General features: G+C 36.7%; 2 protein-coding genes across 2 annotated transcripts; both read left to right on the forward strand.

Annotated features, from left to right (window-relative positions):
- The first annotated feature begins 463 nt into the window (after window positions 1–463).
- On the forward strand, window positions 464–5,401 carry LOC139715733 (52 kDa repressor of the inhibitor of the protein kinase-like). The gene is made up of 4 exons (XM_071627282.1): window positions 464–1,669; window positions 2,457–2,521; window positions 3,583–3,752; window positions 4,926–5,401. The coding sequence occupies exons 1-4, from the start codon at window positions 464–466 to the stop codon at window positions 5,399–5,401; spliced, it is 1,917 nt and encodes a 638-aa protein (XP_071483383.1).
- Window positions 5,402–11,526: 6,125 nt separating this feature from the next.
- On the forward strand, window positions 11,527–17,332 carry LOC139715735 (proton-coupled folate transporter-like). Its single transcript, XM_071627283.1, has 4 exons — window positions 11,527–12,027; window positions 12,353–12,403; window positions 16,219–16,306; window positions 17,247–17,332. Exons 1-4 carry the CDS (start codon window positions 11,527–11,529, stop codon window positions 17,330–17,332), a joined length of 726 nt encoding a protein of 241 aa, XP_071483384.1.
- The last annotated feature ends 2,820 nt before the right edge of the window (window positions 17,333–20,152 follow it).

The raw sequence follows: 20,152 nt of genomic DNA on the forward strand, positions 1-20,152 counted from the left end.
ATCCAGTGCCAGTGTGTCATCAGCGCCAACATCCAGTGCCAGTGTGTCATCAACACCAACATCCAGTGCCAGTGTGCCGTCAAAACCACTGTCAACCAGTACCAGTGTTGGGAATCTGAAATGTGGTTCTGTGCTGTTCAATGACATTGGAAGTATTCTTCCTGCTGATGGAACCACTGAAGAAGTTTTGTCCGCATTGAATTCTTTGACTGATGCTCAGACACTAAATCTCCTAGAAAACCACTTTCGTCCTGGTAGACACTATGTTTTCCAGCCAGTTAGGCAGAATAATTGCCTTAGGCGGTGCAAGCTACAGTGGTTAGAAGATTACCCATGGACTGTTTATAGTGACCATCTAGACAGCATATTTTGCATTCATTGCGCTCTATTTGCAAAAAACAGAGCAAATCTGGGTCAGTTTGTGATAAAACCCTTCAATAACTGGAACAAGTACCGAGCTAGAATGAATAGCCATGCAAAGTGTACCTACCACATTGCTGCCATGCAAGAGAGCAAAGCCTTTGTAACAAGAATGAAGAACCCTGAAAGAACCATCCCCTATCAAGTGAATGCCAACCTTGCTCGCAGGCTAGAGGAAAACAAACAGATTTTACACCACATTGTTGATGCAGTTCTGTTTTGTGCCATGCAGAACATAGGTTTGAGGGGAAGATATGAAAATCTACAGCAGCAGAACAATCCAGGCAATTTCGTTGCTTACCTGTGGAGGAGAGCTAAACAAGACAACTTACTAAAAAAACATCTGATGGCAAGGACAAATACTTCCAGGTACACATCGCCCTTAAGCCAAAATGAACTGATCAGTGCAATTGCAAGCTTCATCACAGAGGATCTGGTGCATGAAATACAAGAAGCAAAATTCTATTGTGTAATGGCAGATGAAGTGACCTCACACAACAAAGAAATTATGGCTCTCTGTATTAGGTTTGTTGACAAGGAGAGAAACATTCGGGAGGAATTCCTTTCATTTCAGTTTTTAGAGAGGATCCGAGGGCAAGACATTGGACGAGCAATCGTAGACACACTTTGCTCTTTACAAATACCCATCACAGATATGAGAGCACAGTGTTTTGATGGTGCCGCTAACATGTCCAGCGATAGATGTGGTGCCCAGAGCTATGTGAGAAGCCAAGGCGCAGATCTGGCACCGTATGCCCACTGCAGTAGCCATGCTCTGAACTTAGTTATTGCTCACTCATGCAGAGACACTGAAGTTAAGCATGTCATTGATCAGATGAAGGCTATTTGTCTTTATTTCAATGGATCCCCCAAAAGGCAAAGACTTCTTGAATGCATAGTTAATAAAGGCTGTACACCTGGTAAGAGGAAACCCCTTCTCGATCTATGTCGCACTCGGTGGGCAGAGCGTCAGGCAGCGTATGATCATTTCTACACTTCGTATGTGTTCATGGTTGAGGCCCTTGAGCATATAGCCCATGGACTGCATACAGACAAGTATGAACTCCAAGATTTCTCTGGCTCATGGTCGGCTGCTTGCAGAAGTGATGCAAATTCACTGTGTCATAGCATTGCTTCTTTCAAGTTCGTCACAGTGTTCATGGTGGTGTATCAAGGACTTGGAGCTCTAGCAGAGATTAGCAAGGCCCTGCAGAAGAGAGCCCTTGACGTGTATGATGCCTACACCAAGGTAAACATTTCATCGTTTGATTTAAGATTAATACAGTGGAATCTCATACTGAAGTTGGATATAACAAAACCTCTTATTTTGCTGGTCCCAGTTTTTATTTATTTATTTTTTTGCCTTGATATAATGAGAAACCTGATGCAACAGGATAATTGCCATGGTCCCAATGACCTCATTTTAACAAGGTTCCACAGTACATTAAAGTTAATGAATAATTTTGATATATGGTGAAAATTAAATGAAATAATTTTAGTTCATGGAATCATCATTTTACAGTTCCATGTGAATAGTTCATGACTTGTTGATTGTTTGCTCAGAAAGAGTCAAATTGTCCAAAAATTTATAACCAAAATATCAGAATGTTTGGGTTCCCCTCGAATACTCTATCATAAGTAATATGCATTGTACATAGGAACATTAATGGGTATACTCACATTACAACATGTCGTTAATTATGGTGCTTTCTGAATTTTGATGGTATGGTCAGTTCTGAAGATTTTAACAAATCTAGTAAATCTTGTGGCTTTATTAGAAAAAAATATTAAATGCTCACAATTAGAGGAGATATTGCCAGTTCAATGAAAAAAGCTGATGTGAAGAGTACCAAGTACACTTGTTTTCCATATTTGTAACAGATGGAATAAAGGATGGGTATATTGAAACAGAATCTGATAAGCAATTATGTTTCATATTCTCAATTTGTTTCTGTCACTTTGTTATTTCCTGAGCCTTTGTTTTGAGCTGAAAATAATTTCAATCCTCGTTTTGAATAAATTTTACATTTCTCCAGGTTGATGGTGTAGTTGCAGACTACAAGGAACTGAGGGAAAACATTGACGCACGGTTCAAAAACTGGTTTGAACATGCAAAGAGGATTGCACAGAGGGTATGTTTACAAATTGTATGTTCCTTAAAGAAGAAGCTTCCACAAGCATAAATGTAAACTGAGTGAATGAAAAATGGTTTTAAAATCTTACAGCAAAAGTTTGGGCAAATTTTCAATTACCCGATCAAGATCTATGATTTTTCAAGGTTCTGGTTAATGTTTGTATGCCACCCTGTCTAATGAAACTACACAAATTTCACAGAATTTGTGCTTTTCGTGAAAATGCATCTTCCCCTACTTTCATACTGAGATATGTTAAGGCTAAGATAATTGTGAATGTATTTACCATTGAACTTAGTCAACTTGACTATTCATGATGTCCAACGAAACCTAAAAATTGTTAATTCTATGTACAAAGTCAATGGAGAGTTATTTTTATGTGATATTGCAAATGCTGGCACAGTTTCATCTATGGAGGGTGACATACAACACTGTGCATAATTTTTTCTCTTTAAAAGGATTATCAGAATTTCTTGTGATTCTAAGATTGCTTACTGCTCATACTCATATAATCCACAGTGTTGTTTGGGGAATTTTCTCTTTAAATAATGAGTACTGATGTCAGGTACATGTAAAGCATTTTAGGAATTGAAACCAAAAACTATTACCTTAATGATACAAATTGTCTGTAGTTCCTTAACAATTTTCAATAATGTATAGGATTTGTAACTACATATATCTATTCAACTTCCTTACCCTCGAGTTGACAAAGAGAGCCCTGTATTCATGGGAATGATATACAAGTGCTTTTCACTGTCCTAAAAGTAATAAAATTCATCATGTGACAAGAGTTGTTGAAAGCCATGTATGCAAATAATATTGAATGAAGTATAGGGAAATGTGAGAGAATCATATCTGACCTTGAACATTATTTAAAGCTGTAATCAATTACAGGTACAAAACTAAGCTTTAGTCAAGTTTTTTTGTTTTGTTTTGTTTTGTTTTGTTTGTTTTTTTAAGGAATGAGCAAAAAATGTCACAAGAAAATGACCATAATCTATTGTTCTATGATTCAAGGTTGGTGTGTCAGTGGAGATGCCCAGGCTTGCCGCAAGACAACCCAAAGACCAAATGCACAGATCACATCCTGCAGCTGTGAAGAAGGAACATGTGACCACAGGGTTGAGACCTACTTCAGAGTGAATTATGCAGTCCCCTTTGTGGATCACATCATTGCAGAGCTTGAGAAGCAGTTTTCGGGTAATATTATGCATCATTAATGATTTAAAATTTAGCGCCTTGAGCAATTAATCAGAGTGGAGAATGGCGCTATAGAAATTGTATGTATTATCATTATTATTAATCAAGGTTCACTTACAGTATTAGACTTTTTTTTTTCAGATTGAAAATGAAACATGACAAATATCGACCCATTTACTAACTTTTTATTACACTGAAACATTGAAATTGTTCAAATTTATAACTCATATGAACCTACTTACAAATGAATGTAGAAACTTTTTCATTATTTGACTTACAGTACTGGACAATAATTTTTCGATTTAGAAAATAGAATAAATGATCAGTCATCAGTCAATTTACCAATAATTTCAATTGAGAATGAAAAATAGAAAGTTCATCAAAATCCTTTTTGTTGATCTGTTGACACATGAGGTTATGCAATGGAAGCTCTTCTAAAGATTCTCATTTGCAAACAGATTTGGTTCAGTTTTCTATTTACCTATTTGTGGACACAATGTGGCATGGATAAATATGTAGATTTTAAGTTTTCCATTTCCAGTACCAAATCAAAAATAACACAAATTGTCTACTTGTACCTTGACCAGCAAGACAGTTAGAACAACAGAAGACTTATATTATTAATGTCTAGCTTGGGGCGGCCAATATAACATCCTTTTGCTACCATATTAGAATGACAAAAACACAATATTTGAAATGTTTGAATGGTTTAGTGCCCATCTAGACAGCAGATTTTCAGTCACAGCATCCACATACATAGTGCACCGGTGCCACCGTACATTTTCAACCAGTGCATTCATGGACGCGTCACACACGCAACAAATACTTTTGTTTTTATTAAGTGTTTATGGTTACATGAACCTCTGACCAAAAATACCAGGAAGAACGCCCAACCTAGATGCAGAGTATTTATTTTCTTACATGTAGGTTCTTGGCTTATATTGATTTCAATGCATGAATAAAAATGAGATTTCAAGTAATCCATTCCGTGGAATGCAGTCCAATATGAATATTCAAGTTTGAAGTGTTTTTCATTTGGCCTTTTGTGTATTGTCGGCCCATTCAACAGATCAAATAAATTAATGTGAAAGTAGTGAACATCCAATAAAATAGCATATAATCAAAATAAGTTATCTTAATGTAAGTGCATTATTTGCTCACTTTCATTTTCAGCTCTATCCAAGAGGGCAAGCAGACTACTAGGTCTGGTACCCGAAGTTGCATTGCAGTACGACTGTGATATAGACAGCCTGATTGCAACATACAGTGATGATCTGCCGTCACCAGGATTGGTGCAGGAAGAGTATGAGCGCTGGAGAGCTGGATTCCGTAACCATCCTAATCCACCTGATTCCCCTGCTCGTGCCATCAAAGCCTGTGACCGGTTGAGATATCCGAACATATTTGTTTTGCTAAAGGTAGCATGCACCTTACCAGTCACAAGCGCAGAGTGTGAACGGTCAGCCAGTGTCCTTCGCCGACTCCATCACTACACCAGGGCAACAATGGGCATGGAGCGGCTGTCTGCATTAGCCTTAATACATATTCATTATGACTATCCTCATGATGTGGACAAGATCATAAGTCGGTTTGCAAAACTGCATCCAAGGAAAATGGCTTTGCCAAACCTTGTATATGGTGACGAGTAGGGAGTCAGAATACCAAAAAGAAAAAAAGACTCAAATTGACCACTTCATATTTTGAGATAATTTGTGATCATGCATCACAAAAATCACAAAACCAACAAAAAGTCGCAACCCTTGATTTTATGTGAGGACTCAACAAACATGAAATGGGTCAACCGTGTCAATTTTGAATTTTTCATATTTTCTGGAAGAGCTATCCTTCTTTATTATCATTCTCTAGTTTGAGATGATAACATGAATGGGAAAGTGTGTTTTCAGCAGTTTTTCTACTACCCACTTTTTTGAGAAAAGAAGAATGATCAGGTATGTCTTAGGGGGCCCCCTTTCATTCTTTGAAATCCTTTGCACACTCTTAACTTTCAAGTCTAATAACTTTTTGAAAGGATAAAGCTACCACTTTGAAAGTTAGCATTAATCATGGACAAATGTGTTGATAAAACATGCTCAATTTCAGCTTAATCTAATAATCCCTTCAATGTTGTTGCTCCAGTTGCTTATATACAGTCATCCTGTGTTTTGTCCCTTTCAATCGCACGGCTTGGTAAAGATTAAAGTAGAAATATAAAACGAAAGCTCAATTTTTGCAGTTAGACATCAATGAGAAGCTTGAATAGACCCTGTGCTTTAAAGCCTCTTTTCTCAGTTCGCACTTTTCCGGAGTGTGTGCTTTCTTTCCAGTATTTAGGTAGGTTAGGGGAGTTTATTTGAATGAGTTGTACATGGTTTTAAAGCTTAGAGTCTGCTCTTTTGGAATCTGTCCTCAAAGAACAAGTTCACCATCACAGACATGTGTGTTGAGTGAATGCAGAAATATTAGTAGAACACATCAATCAGAGTTTGAGGAAATTTGACAATCAGTCCAAAAGTTATGAACTTTTGAAGTTTTTGCACAGTCATGGCTACATGAAAAGACTACTGTAGCTTGTGATGCCACATTTGTCCAATGATATAAGTAAGAATAAAGAAAATTCAATATATTTCCATTTTTTCTCGCATAACAAAAGAACACTCGACTTCTATCTTTCAGAAGGCAGGTGGAATGATTATTGCCCTTAATATACATCAGTAACAAGTCGAAATGTGCACTTTGTTAAAAAAGTACCGTTTCGTGAAATTCTCTTTTTATTTTCCTTATATTGTTGTACACATGTGATATCATACAGTGTACACTGTAGTAGTCTTCTCATCCAGCAGTGACTGCACAGATACATAAAAAAGTTCATAACTTCTAAACAGATTGTCTGATTTTCCTCAAACTTTCACTGATGTGCTCTACTTAAATTGCTGCATTCAATCAATCCTTATATGTATATATATATATATATATATATATATATATATATATATATGAAGGTGGACTTGTCCTTTAACTAAAAATCCATGTCTGGTGACTTTTTGTTGGTTTTGTGATGCAGGGTCACATTAAATCAGTTTTAAGTATGGCATGTCATATTAGTGGATGTTTGTTAGCATTTTAAGAGAAGGTGTAATTCCACATGTGACATCAGTTTGAATGAAAAGTGTGCGCTATATTTTTATGCAAATATCCGCGAAAAAAATTGCATAATGCCCTAGTGATATCTGTTCTCAAAATAGAAAGTGGCAAATAATCAAGGCTTGTTCCATTTGTTTTATATTTTCATTTTTGGGACCACTTGCATGACAATAAGCAATCCCTGCAGTTGTATTTTGATCAATCTGATCACTTGAGGTGTCAACTTGATGTGTCAAATGCTTAAAATTTTACTGTTATGTTTCTACATTGCTTTCTTTTCACCCATGCATACTGTTGTTTGTGGAAACTTCCCCTTTAAGTTTTGAATATGGGATTGAATCATGGTTAACCTATAATAATATATTACTATCAAAGCTCAGATTTGATGAATCCTATTTACAAACTTTTACTACAACCTAACCATAGCTAGGGCACAATGATTGGACCAGGTAGATCTCCAAATAGCTTTTAGTTTATAGGCTTATTGCCTTTTGCCCAACATTTTGACACCTTATTTGAGTAGTTGGACCAAAATGTAGATGCAGTGTCTCACTTGTTATGTAAATGGCTCCAAAATATTGAACAAATGCAGGAAGCCCTATGCCAATCTCCATTTTGAGAGCAAGTATCACTGGGGCCTTGTGCAATGTACACCCCTACCCACACATAGTGTGTATTGTGGGGGTAGGAATCACTCTAAAGTGGGGTGGCTTGTGGATCGAACTCCTCTCTCATTTTTTGAGCAATTGACCCAAAATTTGGTATGTGTGACTGCTATCAAAGGTACATGTGCAAGACACCTTTTTCGTTACTATCGCATAATGTGTTGCCATGGGCGATGGCAACAGCATATTTTCATGAAATGTGGATCAAACTACTCTCATTTTTTGAGCAATTGACCCAAAATGTGGCATGTGTGACCGCTGTCAAAGGCAGGTGTGCAAGACACCTTTTTTGTTAGTATTGCATAATGCGTTGCCATGGTAATGACAAATTTCTGAAAAAAAAATCTTATAAAATGCTGTGGATCTATATACTGTGTCAGTTTTAAAGCAGTTCAATTCAAATTTAGGATATAAGATCAATGTAATGTAGTTGTACAGGATTTTTTTGTGCATATGTGAAATCTGTTGCCATGGAAACAGCAGGTTTTTATACTACAGATCATACTAAAATATGTGGATTGATCAAACTCAATGAGTTTTTGAGTATTTGACTCAAATTTTGGCACATGTGACCACTACAGTATGTACATGTGCAGAACACATCTTCTGTCGATGTTGAACTATGCATTTCCATGCATGGCAACAGCATCTTTTCAATAAAAGGAATACAAAAATATTGTTGATTCAGCTAACCCCCTAAGTCTTTGAGCATTTAGCTTGAAATTTAGCACATGTGACCGCTATGGTACATAGATGTGTCAACTTAATCTTTTGTCATTGTTGAACAATGTGTTGCCATGGTAACAGTATATTTTGATTAAAAATGATACAAAAACGTTGAATTCAGCTAACTGCCTAAGTCTTTGAGCATTTGGCATGAAATTTAGCACATGTGATATGTGATACATGATATATAGATATATATATATGCATATATATATGTGCACATGATATATAGTTGTGCAAATAGTTGTACAAACTTCATTTTTCATTAATGGCAAACATTGTGTTGCCATGGTAACAGCATTTCTGAATGAAATTCATAGAAATTGCTGATTTACTTATCCTACTTCCTCAGGTTTTTAGCACTTGACTTTGGATATGGCACATGTGACTATCAGTGAGCAAAATATACATCTTTTCCATGTTGAGGCAATTATTCATACATGTCTGGTTTCGTCATATGAAGTTGTTCATGCTTGGGCAGAGCAGGCATGTGCTAAAAATATGTAAAAATGAAAGGTTCATCATTGATTATTGTGAGAATAAAAAAGAAAAACAACAATCAAAGAGGTATCGCCATTACTCCAAATCATGATACCTATAATTAGCAGCTACTTATATGTGTGACTGGGAATATGGCAACCAAAGTTCATTGAAATGAGATTTGCTTGAAATGACTCATTTCTCAATGACTTTTGCGCTTCTGATCGAATGCAATACTTAACGGGTAATCTCAGAGGACTACAAAGTTACATAATTTTTCTAAAGAAAATCATGTGATATCCTATTTAATTATTTCAAGATATGTATGATATATGTATATGGATTGCAATCTATTGATAACTAAAACAAATGCATATAAATCAATAAAGTACTTCAGAGGAAAAATGCAACAAAACAGAAAAAAATTGTTGGTATTATACACTGTTGTCCATTGAATTTGATTAAGAAATATACAATTTCTGAGGCAGTGATTATGTGACTTGTTTGGGATGAAAAGTAGTACAAGTTTTAATATGTGTGTGGGTGTATGTATTTGTGATTGTGGGGACACACTGATATATCATCAGTAATATATACATATATGTATATATTTATACATAATCAGGGGTGTATCCAGGATTTTTTCTGGGGGGGTCGTAACCCAAATTTTTGCCTGGACCTTTACCTTTGCGAGGGAGCGGAGCAACCGAGCGGGGGGAGGGTGTGGGAGGGGGGTGTCCCCCCTTCCACGGTAGGGAGTTTTTGAATTCTATATCTTAAAATGGGGCAATTTGGTGCATACAAAAGTGACTTTTTCGGCATGGCAGTGCAGCTTAGAAATAAGGTAAATTATGGCATACTAAAACTAAGTTACGAAATTTACGAGGTTTTTGACAATTTGCTGGAACACCACCTGGTCACTTTTTTTTTCCTGTTGTAGGCCTATATAGAGTAAAAAGCCCTCAAAAAAAAAATGTCTTTTACAAAAAGTGGACCTCTTGAAAATTTGGGGGGGTCGTATGACCCTCCCGACCCCCCCTTGCATACACCCATGATAATATAAATATAATGGTATATATGTGTAATATATATATATATATATATATATATATATATATATATGTATATATATACTAGTATAATATTCAGAGTATGAAATGTGATATAACAATAATTGCTTTTTTGAGTCAATCTATAAGGGCTGTACTGTATACTGTATATCTATATATGTATATATGTATATATATATATATATATATATATATATATATACATACATATATATATATATATGTATGTATCTCTCTCTCTCTCTCTCTCTCTCTCTCTCTATATATATATATATATATATATATATATATATATATATATATATATATGCATGGCATAGGGTGCCCTCAACATTAATACTGTACTAGAGCATTCTATCTCATCCCCAGAACCTGGTAAAAATCATACTGCTGTGATTTGATTCTTCATTTTATATTGTATATGTTCGTTCATTACAAGGTAGTCCTTAGATGGAGATATAATCACAATCATGAATACACACCAGAGAGTGGGGTATAATGTGTGTGTGTGTGTATGTGTATGTGTGTGTGTGTATGTGTGTGTGTGTATTTGTGCGCCTCGCATGTGTATGTGTGTGTGCGCGCGCGCGCGTGTGTGTGTGTGTGTGTGTGTGTGTGTGTGTGTGTGCATACGTGTTAATGAAACCATGGCTACCCTTGCCGCTTATATGGGCTTGGTCGCTTCCTCGCAGGCCAGGTTACATTTAGAGTCAAATCGCACCCCCCCTTGAAAAAAGCTGGTGACGCCCCTGGGATATCATTTTAAAGAAAAATTAAAAATCTTTCCATTGATATCAAGCATGTATTGTATAGTGCTTACAAACTGGAGATTTTTACAACTGAAATCAGATTTCCAAACTTTTTTTGAAGAGTTTAATATCCAAAACAGAATGATGTATAGCTATGTTGTTATGCGGCTTGTGAGGTCTGTATGGAATTTCGCTGTGGGTGTAAACCATGATTTATAGCTATACCAATCAACATTTCAACGATCATTCACGCTTTGTAATTTGACTGCGGTATAGACTGAGTCGTGCAGGTCTCGCAAGTATAGATTGAATCCTAGATTTTTCTGGAAGTTGCCAGTTTGGGGGGAGCGTCGTCAAGTTTGCCTAGATCACATATAATATGCTGTTCTGAAAACATTCAGGTCATCTTTATTTTCTTTTACGCCAAAACAGAACTGCAAACTTTGTTATTACCGCAAAGCTGTCGTGTCGTCGTATTGACATTGCGTTGCGGTCATTCTTATTCCATTTTGCCCCATCTTACGAGCACTTACCCTGTGAATCGATATTGATTTCCCACGTTTTATTCTTTTACTGACATTCACAAACGAAAGAAGTAAAGGCGGGGTTCGGATTTTATAAAGAGCTTTCCTGATGCGGGACCCATACATCATCACCTAAAATTGATTGGTCATATTATCTACAGTTTGATTATGAAATACTTAGTAGGCCCCTATACTATATCTTCATCGTTGATGGTGACAGTGATTTCATACTAAAAAAAAAAGAAGTAAAAAAAAAGAGAGAAGAAAAAACTTTTATTTCGAGTAACCATGCGACTAGTTATCAATACTGAAGTATGACATTATTACTTCTCATTCTTTCTGAAATAGTGCAAGGAAACAAGATGGAACACACAGGCAACGCACGCTTCGTAGCGACTGAGCCGATCATGTTTGTAATTATGGCTGTCCAAGGAGCCATTGCCACCCTCAGAACATTTTACGTCAAGGAAAGATTAGAAGAGAGTTTCGGCCACTTTCTTAATCAAGACGAAAACAGCACGTGTTCCAGTAATAGCAACATCAGCGATCCACTGGAGAAAGAAATCCAATCACAAACATCTTTTTGGATCATGTGGATTTCAATCCTGTCCGCCTTTCCACCAATCTTTACGGCGACATTCCTCGTAGCTTCCTCGGATTCCATAGGTCGAAAGCCAATTCTCATCTTCAGTGGGGTTTGTCATCTCATTGCTTCAGTCATCTTTCTCCTGGTAGCGTCGTTTGATTTGCCCCTGTACGTGTTTGTGCTTGGGGCATCTGTTCTTGGACTCTGTGGCGATAGAGAAGCTGTCAGTATGGTATCTTCGGCTTACATCGCTGATTCGACCGAGGGCAAGTCACGAACACAGAGAATGGCTATTCAGTCATTTATGGGTACCTCTGGCTTTGGTACCGGTCAAGTGATAGCAGGCGTGATTCTCAATTACTCCCATAACTTTACTATCTGCTTTGCGTTGCCAACAGTACTTTCTGCCTTAAACCTAGTATACACAGTGTTCCCAGGACTAGTCCTCGAAACAGTGCCAGAGTGCGTGTCCTTGGCACCGGGAAGCGTTGTGAAAGAGACAATCCACAGCTTGACTGGGTTTTACACACGTATTGAAAGATCTAAGAGAATTAAGATCGTCATCCTTATCGTCATTCTTTGCTTACATCGCCTGGTGAAAGAAGGCTTTTTTGACGTTGTTGTTATTTATGGTTTGGGAAAACCCTTTTGCTGGACAGCCATTGTCGTTGGATGCTATTACGCTGGCGTCAGAAGTCTTCCGGCATCAGGTAAGATCTTTCCCGACTTAAAATATTTTTATCCTTTCCGAATTTTAACATGTTTTAATCCTTCCCGGCTTTACACATGATTTTATCCTACCCGACTTAAAACAAGATTTTATCCTTCCCGACTTCAAACATGGTTTTATCCTCTCCGACTTTAAGCATGATTTTATCCTTTCGAACTTTAAACTTGATTCTATCCTTCCCGACTTTAAACATGATTTTATCCTTCCCGACTTCAAACACGATTATCCTTCCAACTTTAAACATGATTTTGTCCTTCTCGACTTTAAACATGATTTCATCCTTCCAACTTTAAACATGATTTTGTCCTTCCCGACTTTAAACATGATTTCATCCTTCCAACTTTAAACATGATTTTATCCTTCCCGACTTTAAACATGATTTCATCCTTCCCGACTTTAAACATGATTTTGCATGTCCTTCCCGACTTTAAACATGGATTTATCCTTCCCGACTTCAAACATGGTTTTATCCTCTCCGACTTTAAGCATGATTTTATCCTTTCGAACTTTAAACTTGATTCTATCCTTCCCGACTTTAAACATGATTTTATCCTTCCCGACTTCAAACACGATTATCCTTCCAACTTTAAACATGATTTTGTCCTTCCCGGCTTTACACATGATTTCATCCTTCCAACTTTAAACATGATTTTATCCTTCCCGACTTTAAACATGAGTTCATCCTTCCAACTTTAAACATGATTTCATCCTTCCCGACTTTAAACATGATTTTGTCCTTCCCGACTTTAAACATGGATTTATCCCTCCCAACTTTAAACATGATTTTGTCCTTTCCGACTTTAAACATGGTTTTTATCCCTCCCGACTTTAAACATGATTTTATCTTTCCCGACTTTAAGCATGATTTCATTTCTCCCGACTTTAAACATAATTTTCATCCTTTCAAACTTATTAGCATGATTTTATTCTTCCCGACTTTAAACTTGACTTTATCCTTTCCGACTTTAAACATTTTATTTTTCCCCGACTTTAAACATTACTCTTCCTGACTATTAAAATGATTTTATCCTTTCAAACTCTAAACATGATGTTATCCTTCCCGATTTTAAACATGATTATATCCTTTCTGTTGGAAATAAAATATGAAGAGTACGAAAGGAAGAAGAACTAGTAAGCCATTGATATCACCCCAGCGATGACATGAAAATAAATATGTTGTTACCAGGTTGTAATATACAAAACATTCCACAATCGTCCATCATCATCTGCTGTTTCAGTTGCCACTATCGCTACGAGACCTCTACTGATGTGTTTTTCCGAGAACTGGTTGACACATTTCGGACTCATCTCGTTCATCGCCCAAATAGTCACCAGTGCTTTGGCAACTAACACCCTACAGCTGGCAGTCATAGGTATTCAATTATTCATATACTTGTATATACCTACTGATTTGCCGTCATGTATAAACCTATTAAATATACCAAGTATGATATTAGTATTGACGCTGAAACCGTGGACTTTTACATTATAGACTTTGAACGGAGGTCTTTCTTTGATCCCTTCATTGCCACCGCCACATGATTATGTGCATCGTAATTAATGAGTACAGTACAGACGTTTGGACAATGACGATTATGTAAACGTGCATCGTCGCTAAAAAAAAAACCCAAAAAACAAAAACAAAACAAAACAAACAAAAAAACAGGTTTCCCTCATTTCGGTCTTATTTGGCTGAGGTACCTTTTCAGACTCAATTGACCTTGAATAAACACCAATGAAGGGGGGGGCAGCAAACCTGAAACATGACAAATAAGTGTCACACACTATTACTGAAGTGGACACTTGTCCATGTTTACTCTGAAACATTGTGCGAAAAAAGAAAAAAATAAAGACAACGAATCGCAATCAGCTTACCCAAATATTTGCTTTCTCTTTTAAAAGTATATGCATTTCGCAAATGAAATTGTTTCAGTAATGGTGTCCCAATATACACTACAACTGCTTATGCATTTTTCTTGATTAAATAAACTTATCACTGTATCTTCTGCACATGTGATTATTTTAACTTTTAGATATTCTGAAAGCACCGTCTTATCTTTATGCAGGTCGGCGGTGATAATGAAATCAAAGCGGGAAAGCATGTTTAAAATGTTATCGTGACGCATTTGACAGAAACAGGTGCATTGACCACTCAAAGAGTGATGAATGTCCATGTATAGTATAGGTCCGTGCTGTAACCAAGCTGTATTAACCCCAGTTTGACCAAGGAGGTATGGCTAGGCACTAGTACCTCCTTGATTTGACCATGTAAGGGGGAATCGCCGTTGATTATAAGCTCATCGATCCGTTGCACAAATCAAACTTCTCTTTACATTGCACTCGTATCATTTATGACATTACAGTACAGTGCTTAACTCACCGAGGGATGGGTGCCATTTATGAAAAGTGTTAACCATTATGAGAAACCCAATTGCGTTTCATGCAAAATAGCCTTTTCAAGGCTTGTTCCTCAACTGGTAGCTCTTCGGAACTGCCCATTTACAATTCCCTATAAGTCTATCGTAGTTAAATGTCTAAGTATACGATGATGACATGTATAGATTATCTTGTACATTTATATTTATTTTTGGTATCTGATACTGTATATGTATTGCGGTGTTCGTATATAAGGGAGAAGAAGGAAAAGGAAGGATAAAGGCGATCGCCGGTTTGTCGACATAAGATATGATCAGACCTTATTACCCTTTTATAGTAAATACTAGGCCTAATCATGTACAACGATATCCTTTGTTAATAGATAAAGCAAATCTTATTCAATTTAATGATTGAAGGGGTCGGTGCAATATAATGCTAACCCACACAATACTCATTCTGAGATAATCGCAGTTGAATGTTTGGAAAGTCCATACATTGTACATTAATAAAACATGGATGCATGTATCTTTTACCATCTTATTGGTTGAATTCAAATTTGATATTTTCACGGAGGTTAGAGTAAAGGATAATTATTATGAAAATGCATGTAATTCAATTTTGACAAAAGTGTGGGTTAGCACTATATTGCACTGACCCTTCAATTGGTTGAGAGCGTAATGCGTGACCAGGCATTTATTTTGCCTTACACGCAAGTTTGCTTGTGACCGGTCATGGTCATAAGTTAAGTAATAGGCCTAAGTATAATAATCGGTCATAAGCACTTTCAAGTTGCAATGGTGACTGAGCGAGATTTCATCGTTTTATTTACTCCCACAATGGCTGCCGCAGGTTCATAACGGCTACATTTGCAATTCTTTCGACTGAAAAAAAAAAAAAAATGCCAGGGTTGTTAAGTGGGACTGATGCGGCTAATGATGGTGATTTGCACAATGGCAAATTTGATTCATCATTTTGATAAAACAGATGACACGCACTATTTTGTTCGGGCGTTAGCATGATTTCCAACACTCGGTACCTTCGAAACAGTCTAAAAATACCCTTCGCTATCGCCTCGGGCATGTTAGACAGTTACAAAGGTACCTTGTGTGGGCAATCCCTCCAGATGCATAATGCCTTCGCTAATATTTCGTATTTATATTCGCAGCTTGGATGGGTTGCTGAAACATGTTCTTTAGTTGCAATACAAAATAGTATTGTTGCATCTGCCATTGAATGAAACTTGGGAGGAAGACAGCATCGGTCTCCTCGTCTTTTACGTGCTAATTTGAAGGAAAAAAATTGTCATAGAATACACTGAGTTTTCGTCATCACCTTTTTATCATTGTGAAAAACAAAGAAAGGAATTTACCTGCTTTCGCATGCCAGAAGTTAGTGTATCATTAATTGTTCTGTACTTTCTTAGCTTCTGCTGTGGGTCTTCTGCGGACTATGCCACAGCCTATTTGCAAGAATATCATCTCAAAACAAGTCGGCACGAAAGAGCAGGGTATGTATATATTCTGAATGATCATAGTTGCGTGTACGTACATAAAATGTATATATATATATATATATGTGTGTGTGTGTGTGTGTGTGTGTGTATGAACGTTTCTGTTTCTGTGATATGAAATTGAACAAAATTCTAATAAATAATTATAAAAAAATGAATATACATGAGGAAATAAAATCTCCCCAACGCGAGTCATTTATGTGTTGAATTTGTGCGCATTTAAAATTCACTATACATCATCACAGAAGGTGAATCTCGCGTGATTGCCTAACAAGTCGCATCAGGGGAGCACAATCATTGCACATATTCAGATATTCTTTTCGCCACATAGCATTACGTCTATATTGGTTATGATCAGAGTATCAGAAATCAACACAAGTCAATATAGTCAACAGAGAAGCGATGTTTTCAGTGACAAATTAATAATTTTGATATTGAGACAGAAGCATCTTGAGATATCACGTGTTCGATTACATCAAACGGCCATGTAAAGTATGTTATATTTCAGCAAAGTCGGGATATTCATCTCAAAATGTCAATCAGTGATTTTATAACAACAGTAACCACATGAAGGGTCAAAATAATCAATGCGTATAAACGATCTTGATATCAATGACATTTACTTGTATGGAGCAAGAAGGACGACGTATTGGCAAAAGGCAGCGTTCTGCCCCCACATCGAGAAGCAGGTTTACACAAATAGACTTTTATGGACGGAAGAACATTACCTTACTTCCCGAAGTGAAGAAGGGGTTTCATTCTAGAACACTTCGTACTTTCACCTGCAGCCCGATAATGGCGTTAAGAGAGTTAAATAACTTCTCCAAGGGCTTTTTCTTAATATTTGCTTTTTGTTCATTTTCGTAGATATGATAAAATTCTGTTCTTCATAATATAACATGTATCTCCTGGTTAAATTTTTCTTGTGTTTTGGCAGGTGCGGTATTTGCCATGGTGACCGTTGCACGTCTCTTTCTTCTGCCTGTTCCTTCTTCATACAAGGACAGTTCATATACACTGTGAAGTTGGGCATTGCTCAGGTCACGTTTTACATCTGCGCTGGTATCCTCATCATCCCAATCTTATTAAACTGGTAAATTGGAGACCTTATGACTGTGATAGACCAATTTTCTCTTGTATCTATAGTTTAAGGCGCTTTAAAAGTTCTCCTCATAATATAAGACAAATCTAACTTTCAGTCTTTTTTCGTTACAGTGATTTTACCTTATAAAAGGACTTATGTAATTGATGTCCTACTTAAAATGAATTGTTGTGCACACTTCAACGGTGGGAAGTAACGAGCTTCAGCGTTTTATTTACTTTCTTTACTGGATCGGATTGATATTGTTTCTATTATCAATTACAATGCAAGGAGTTATCAACATTGTAGTTAATGTTTACATGTTATACGGCTCGAAACTGACTAATTTTGTTGTTGTTGTTGTTGACCCATTCGGTCCACCATAAGCCTTAAATTTCTTCCTTTTTTAGAGTGGCCTCCGAAAAAAGGGGAAAATATATTGTTGCATATAACATAAGGATAATACAATAAACTAGGATAAGTGTGTAAAAATTAGGTGTGATAAAGTGTTTCAGATGTCACGTAAAGTTAGAAAAACAAAACATGCACACATGAACACATGAACACATGAACACATGAATGCTTCACTGAAACATTACGATTTGGTCAATTTAATAGTTTGGTCAAATTTGGTGATCTTGCAATGTTGGCCGTGGCAGCCACCTGAAATGTGTGCTATTTTATTAGCACTGCGCCGCGAGTTATTATCCATTTTCTGAATGACAAAAAGACATATCAACAATACGAAGACATATTTTTGGTGATCCGATCTGGCAACTACACTTAAACGCATTACATTGTATTTCTAAAATGATGGTGGTCCAACATCTATATATACGTGTATTTCTGATGGCTCAAGGCCACCCGGGCAACTGCACTCATACGCCTTGCACGAATGCATGAACAACACTATTTAGCAAGTTCAGCCATCTTTAAAAAGTCGTTCTAATCATTTTTCATTACAATTTATTGTTACAACAGAGGAAATATAGAGTCCGCAAAGCAATGTATTCAATACAATTGTACCTTGTTTACTTTAACACTTACCTGCACAACCTGCTATTCCGTCTGACTGAAAAGAAAAAAAAAAACAACAAACACACAAATATCCACAGATTGATTCTCCATTCCTCTTTCCAGCATTTTACAGATACTCCAACGGACAGAGGAAGAGGATACGGAACAGATTCCACTAAATCAACTCTCTAAAAGTGGAAGCAAATAAGGACGCATGCGTAAGATTCTCAATTCCAAATGAGGTCGAATACATCAATGTCGGTGGTCACTCCCTATTTGACATAGCTAAAGGTCTATCAAATATTTTTTGTATAGTTTATCAGCATTGTTCCTCTTCAGAAATATCTAGCCATTGTTCACTCAAGTAAAATTGACATTTTGTTTCAAAGAAATAATATTATCACATGATGTTTACAAGTGTGTTAATGATATTCCTAGAAATTAGACAATTAGTCTTGAAATCCCCCAACTGCATTGTGAAAAGATTCAATAGAATACTATAACCTATCACTCATATTATCAATTTGTCGTTGAAAGCAGGCAAAATTCCAAACGTATGTATAGACGAGCCTGTGTAACTCCAATACATATTAGGTGGAGATACTTCCAATACATCAAGTTACAGACCGATCTCCATGGAATTCTACTTGTCCTCTCTAAGTTATGAAGAGAATAGTTTTTAATCAAGTATACGCTTATCTTTAGGAAATAACCTTCTGAATGTTATATCAGCATGGATTTCGTCCATCAGGCCATTAAACTCAAACTGCACATATTTCACTGCACTGACCGATGACACTTCAAAACATACAGATGTAGGTTATGTCGTATATAGCGATTCTATATGCAAAGGGCGTTTGACGTGATCGTTTGATATACTTTTAGAAAAATTGACTTTCTTCGGATTTGACACTGAGGTTGTCAGATGGTTCGAAGATTTATTTTCACAAGAGAGCAACTGACTGTGATGAATGGCAAAAGGTCAACAAGTCAGACAATTCTTAGTGACGTGCATCAAGGCAGCATTCTCGGGCAGTTGTTGTTGTTTATCTGAAGTTAAATGACATTTTTTTATAGGCCTATATCTGTTTAGAAGTGTTCTCTTCCACTCTATGCATGCGCGGACGACACTTGTTATATATTGCCGCTAGAGATCCAAGAATTTACAGATAATTATTTACTCCTTAATACTGATAAATGTTATGTAATGTTAGTCGGTTACAAATGGTCATTATGTAACTCTGAAATTGTGAATTTTTCCATTCAAAATATGTAAATAACAAGTTGCTTGGAGTTATCCAGTGCAAATACCTCGGAGTTATTCTTGATAGCTATTTTACATGGACCCCTAAAAACAGAGAAAGTGCAGAAAAAAGGCTCTAAAAACGTTACATAATTGCTATTGTACCCAACGATGACTCAGCCACAGCAGGATTATTGTATTTTGATGAATGATCACCAAACTTGCGAGGCTTCAAACCTTCACAAAATAGGTGTCTGCGACTGATCTTATATACGCGCTGATGGTCGTTACAAAGAAAAAGTACTGTGGTGTATAGAACCACAGAAGTTAAACCACTGAGAAAACGATGAGAAATTTTGGCTTTGACAATCGTTCATAAATTGCCACATAATCTTGGTCCTTATTCACCGTCTTCTAGGATTCAATTCAAATCTCCGTCTCAATGTAGTCACCGTTATGATACCATAATGCTCCTCTCCCCACAAAGTATTTAAGAAAAAGT

This window comes from Diadema antillarum, unplaced genomic scaffold, assembly GCF_040938485.1.
Source record: "Diadema antillarum isolate AM-2024a unplaced genomic scaffold, OU_Dant_1.0 scf00000054, whole genome shotgun sequence".
NCBI classification, from domain to species: Eukaryota; Metazoa; Echinodermata; class Echinoidea; order Diadematoida; family Diadematidae; genus Diadema; species Diadema antillarum.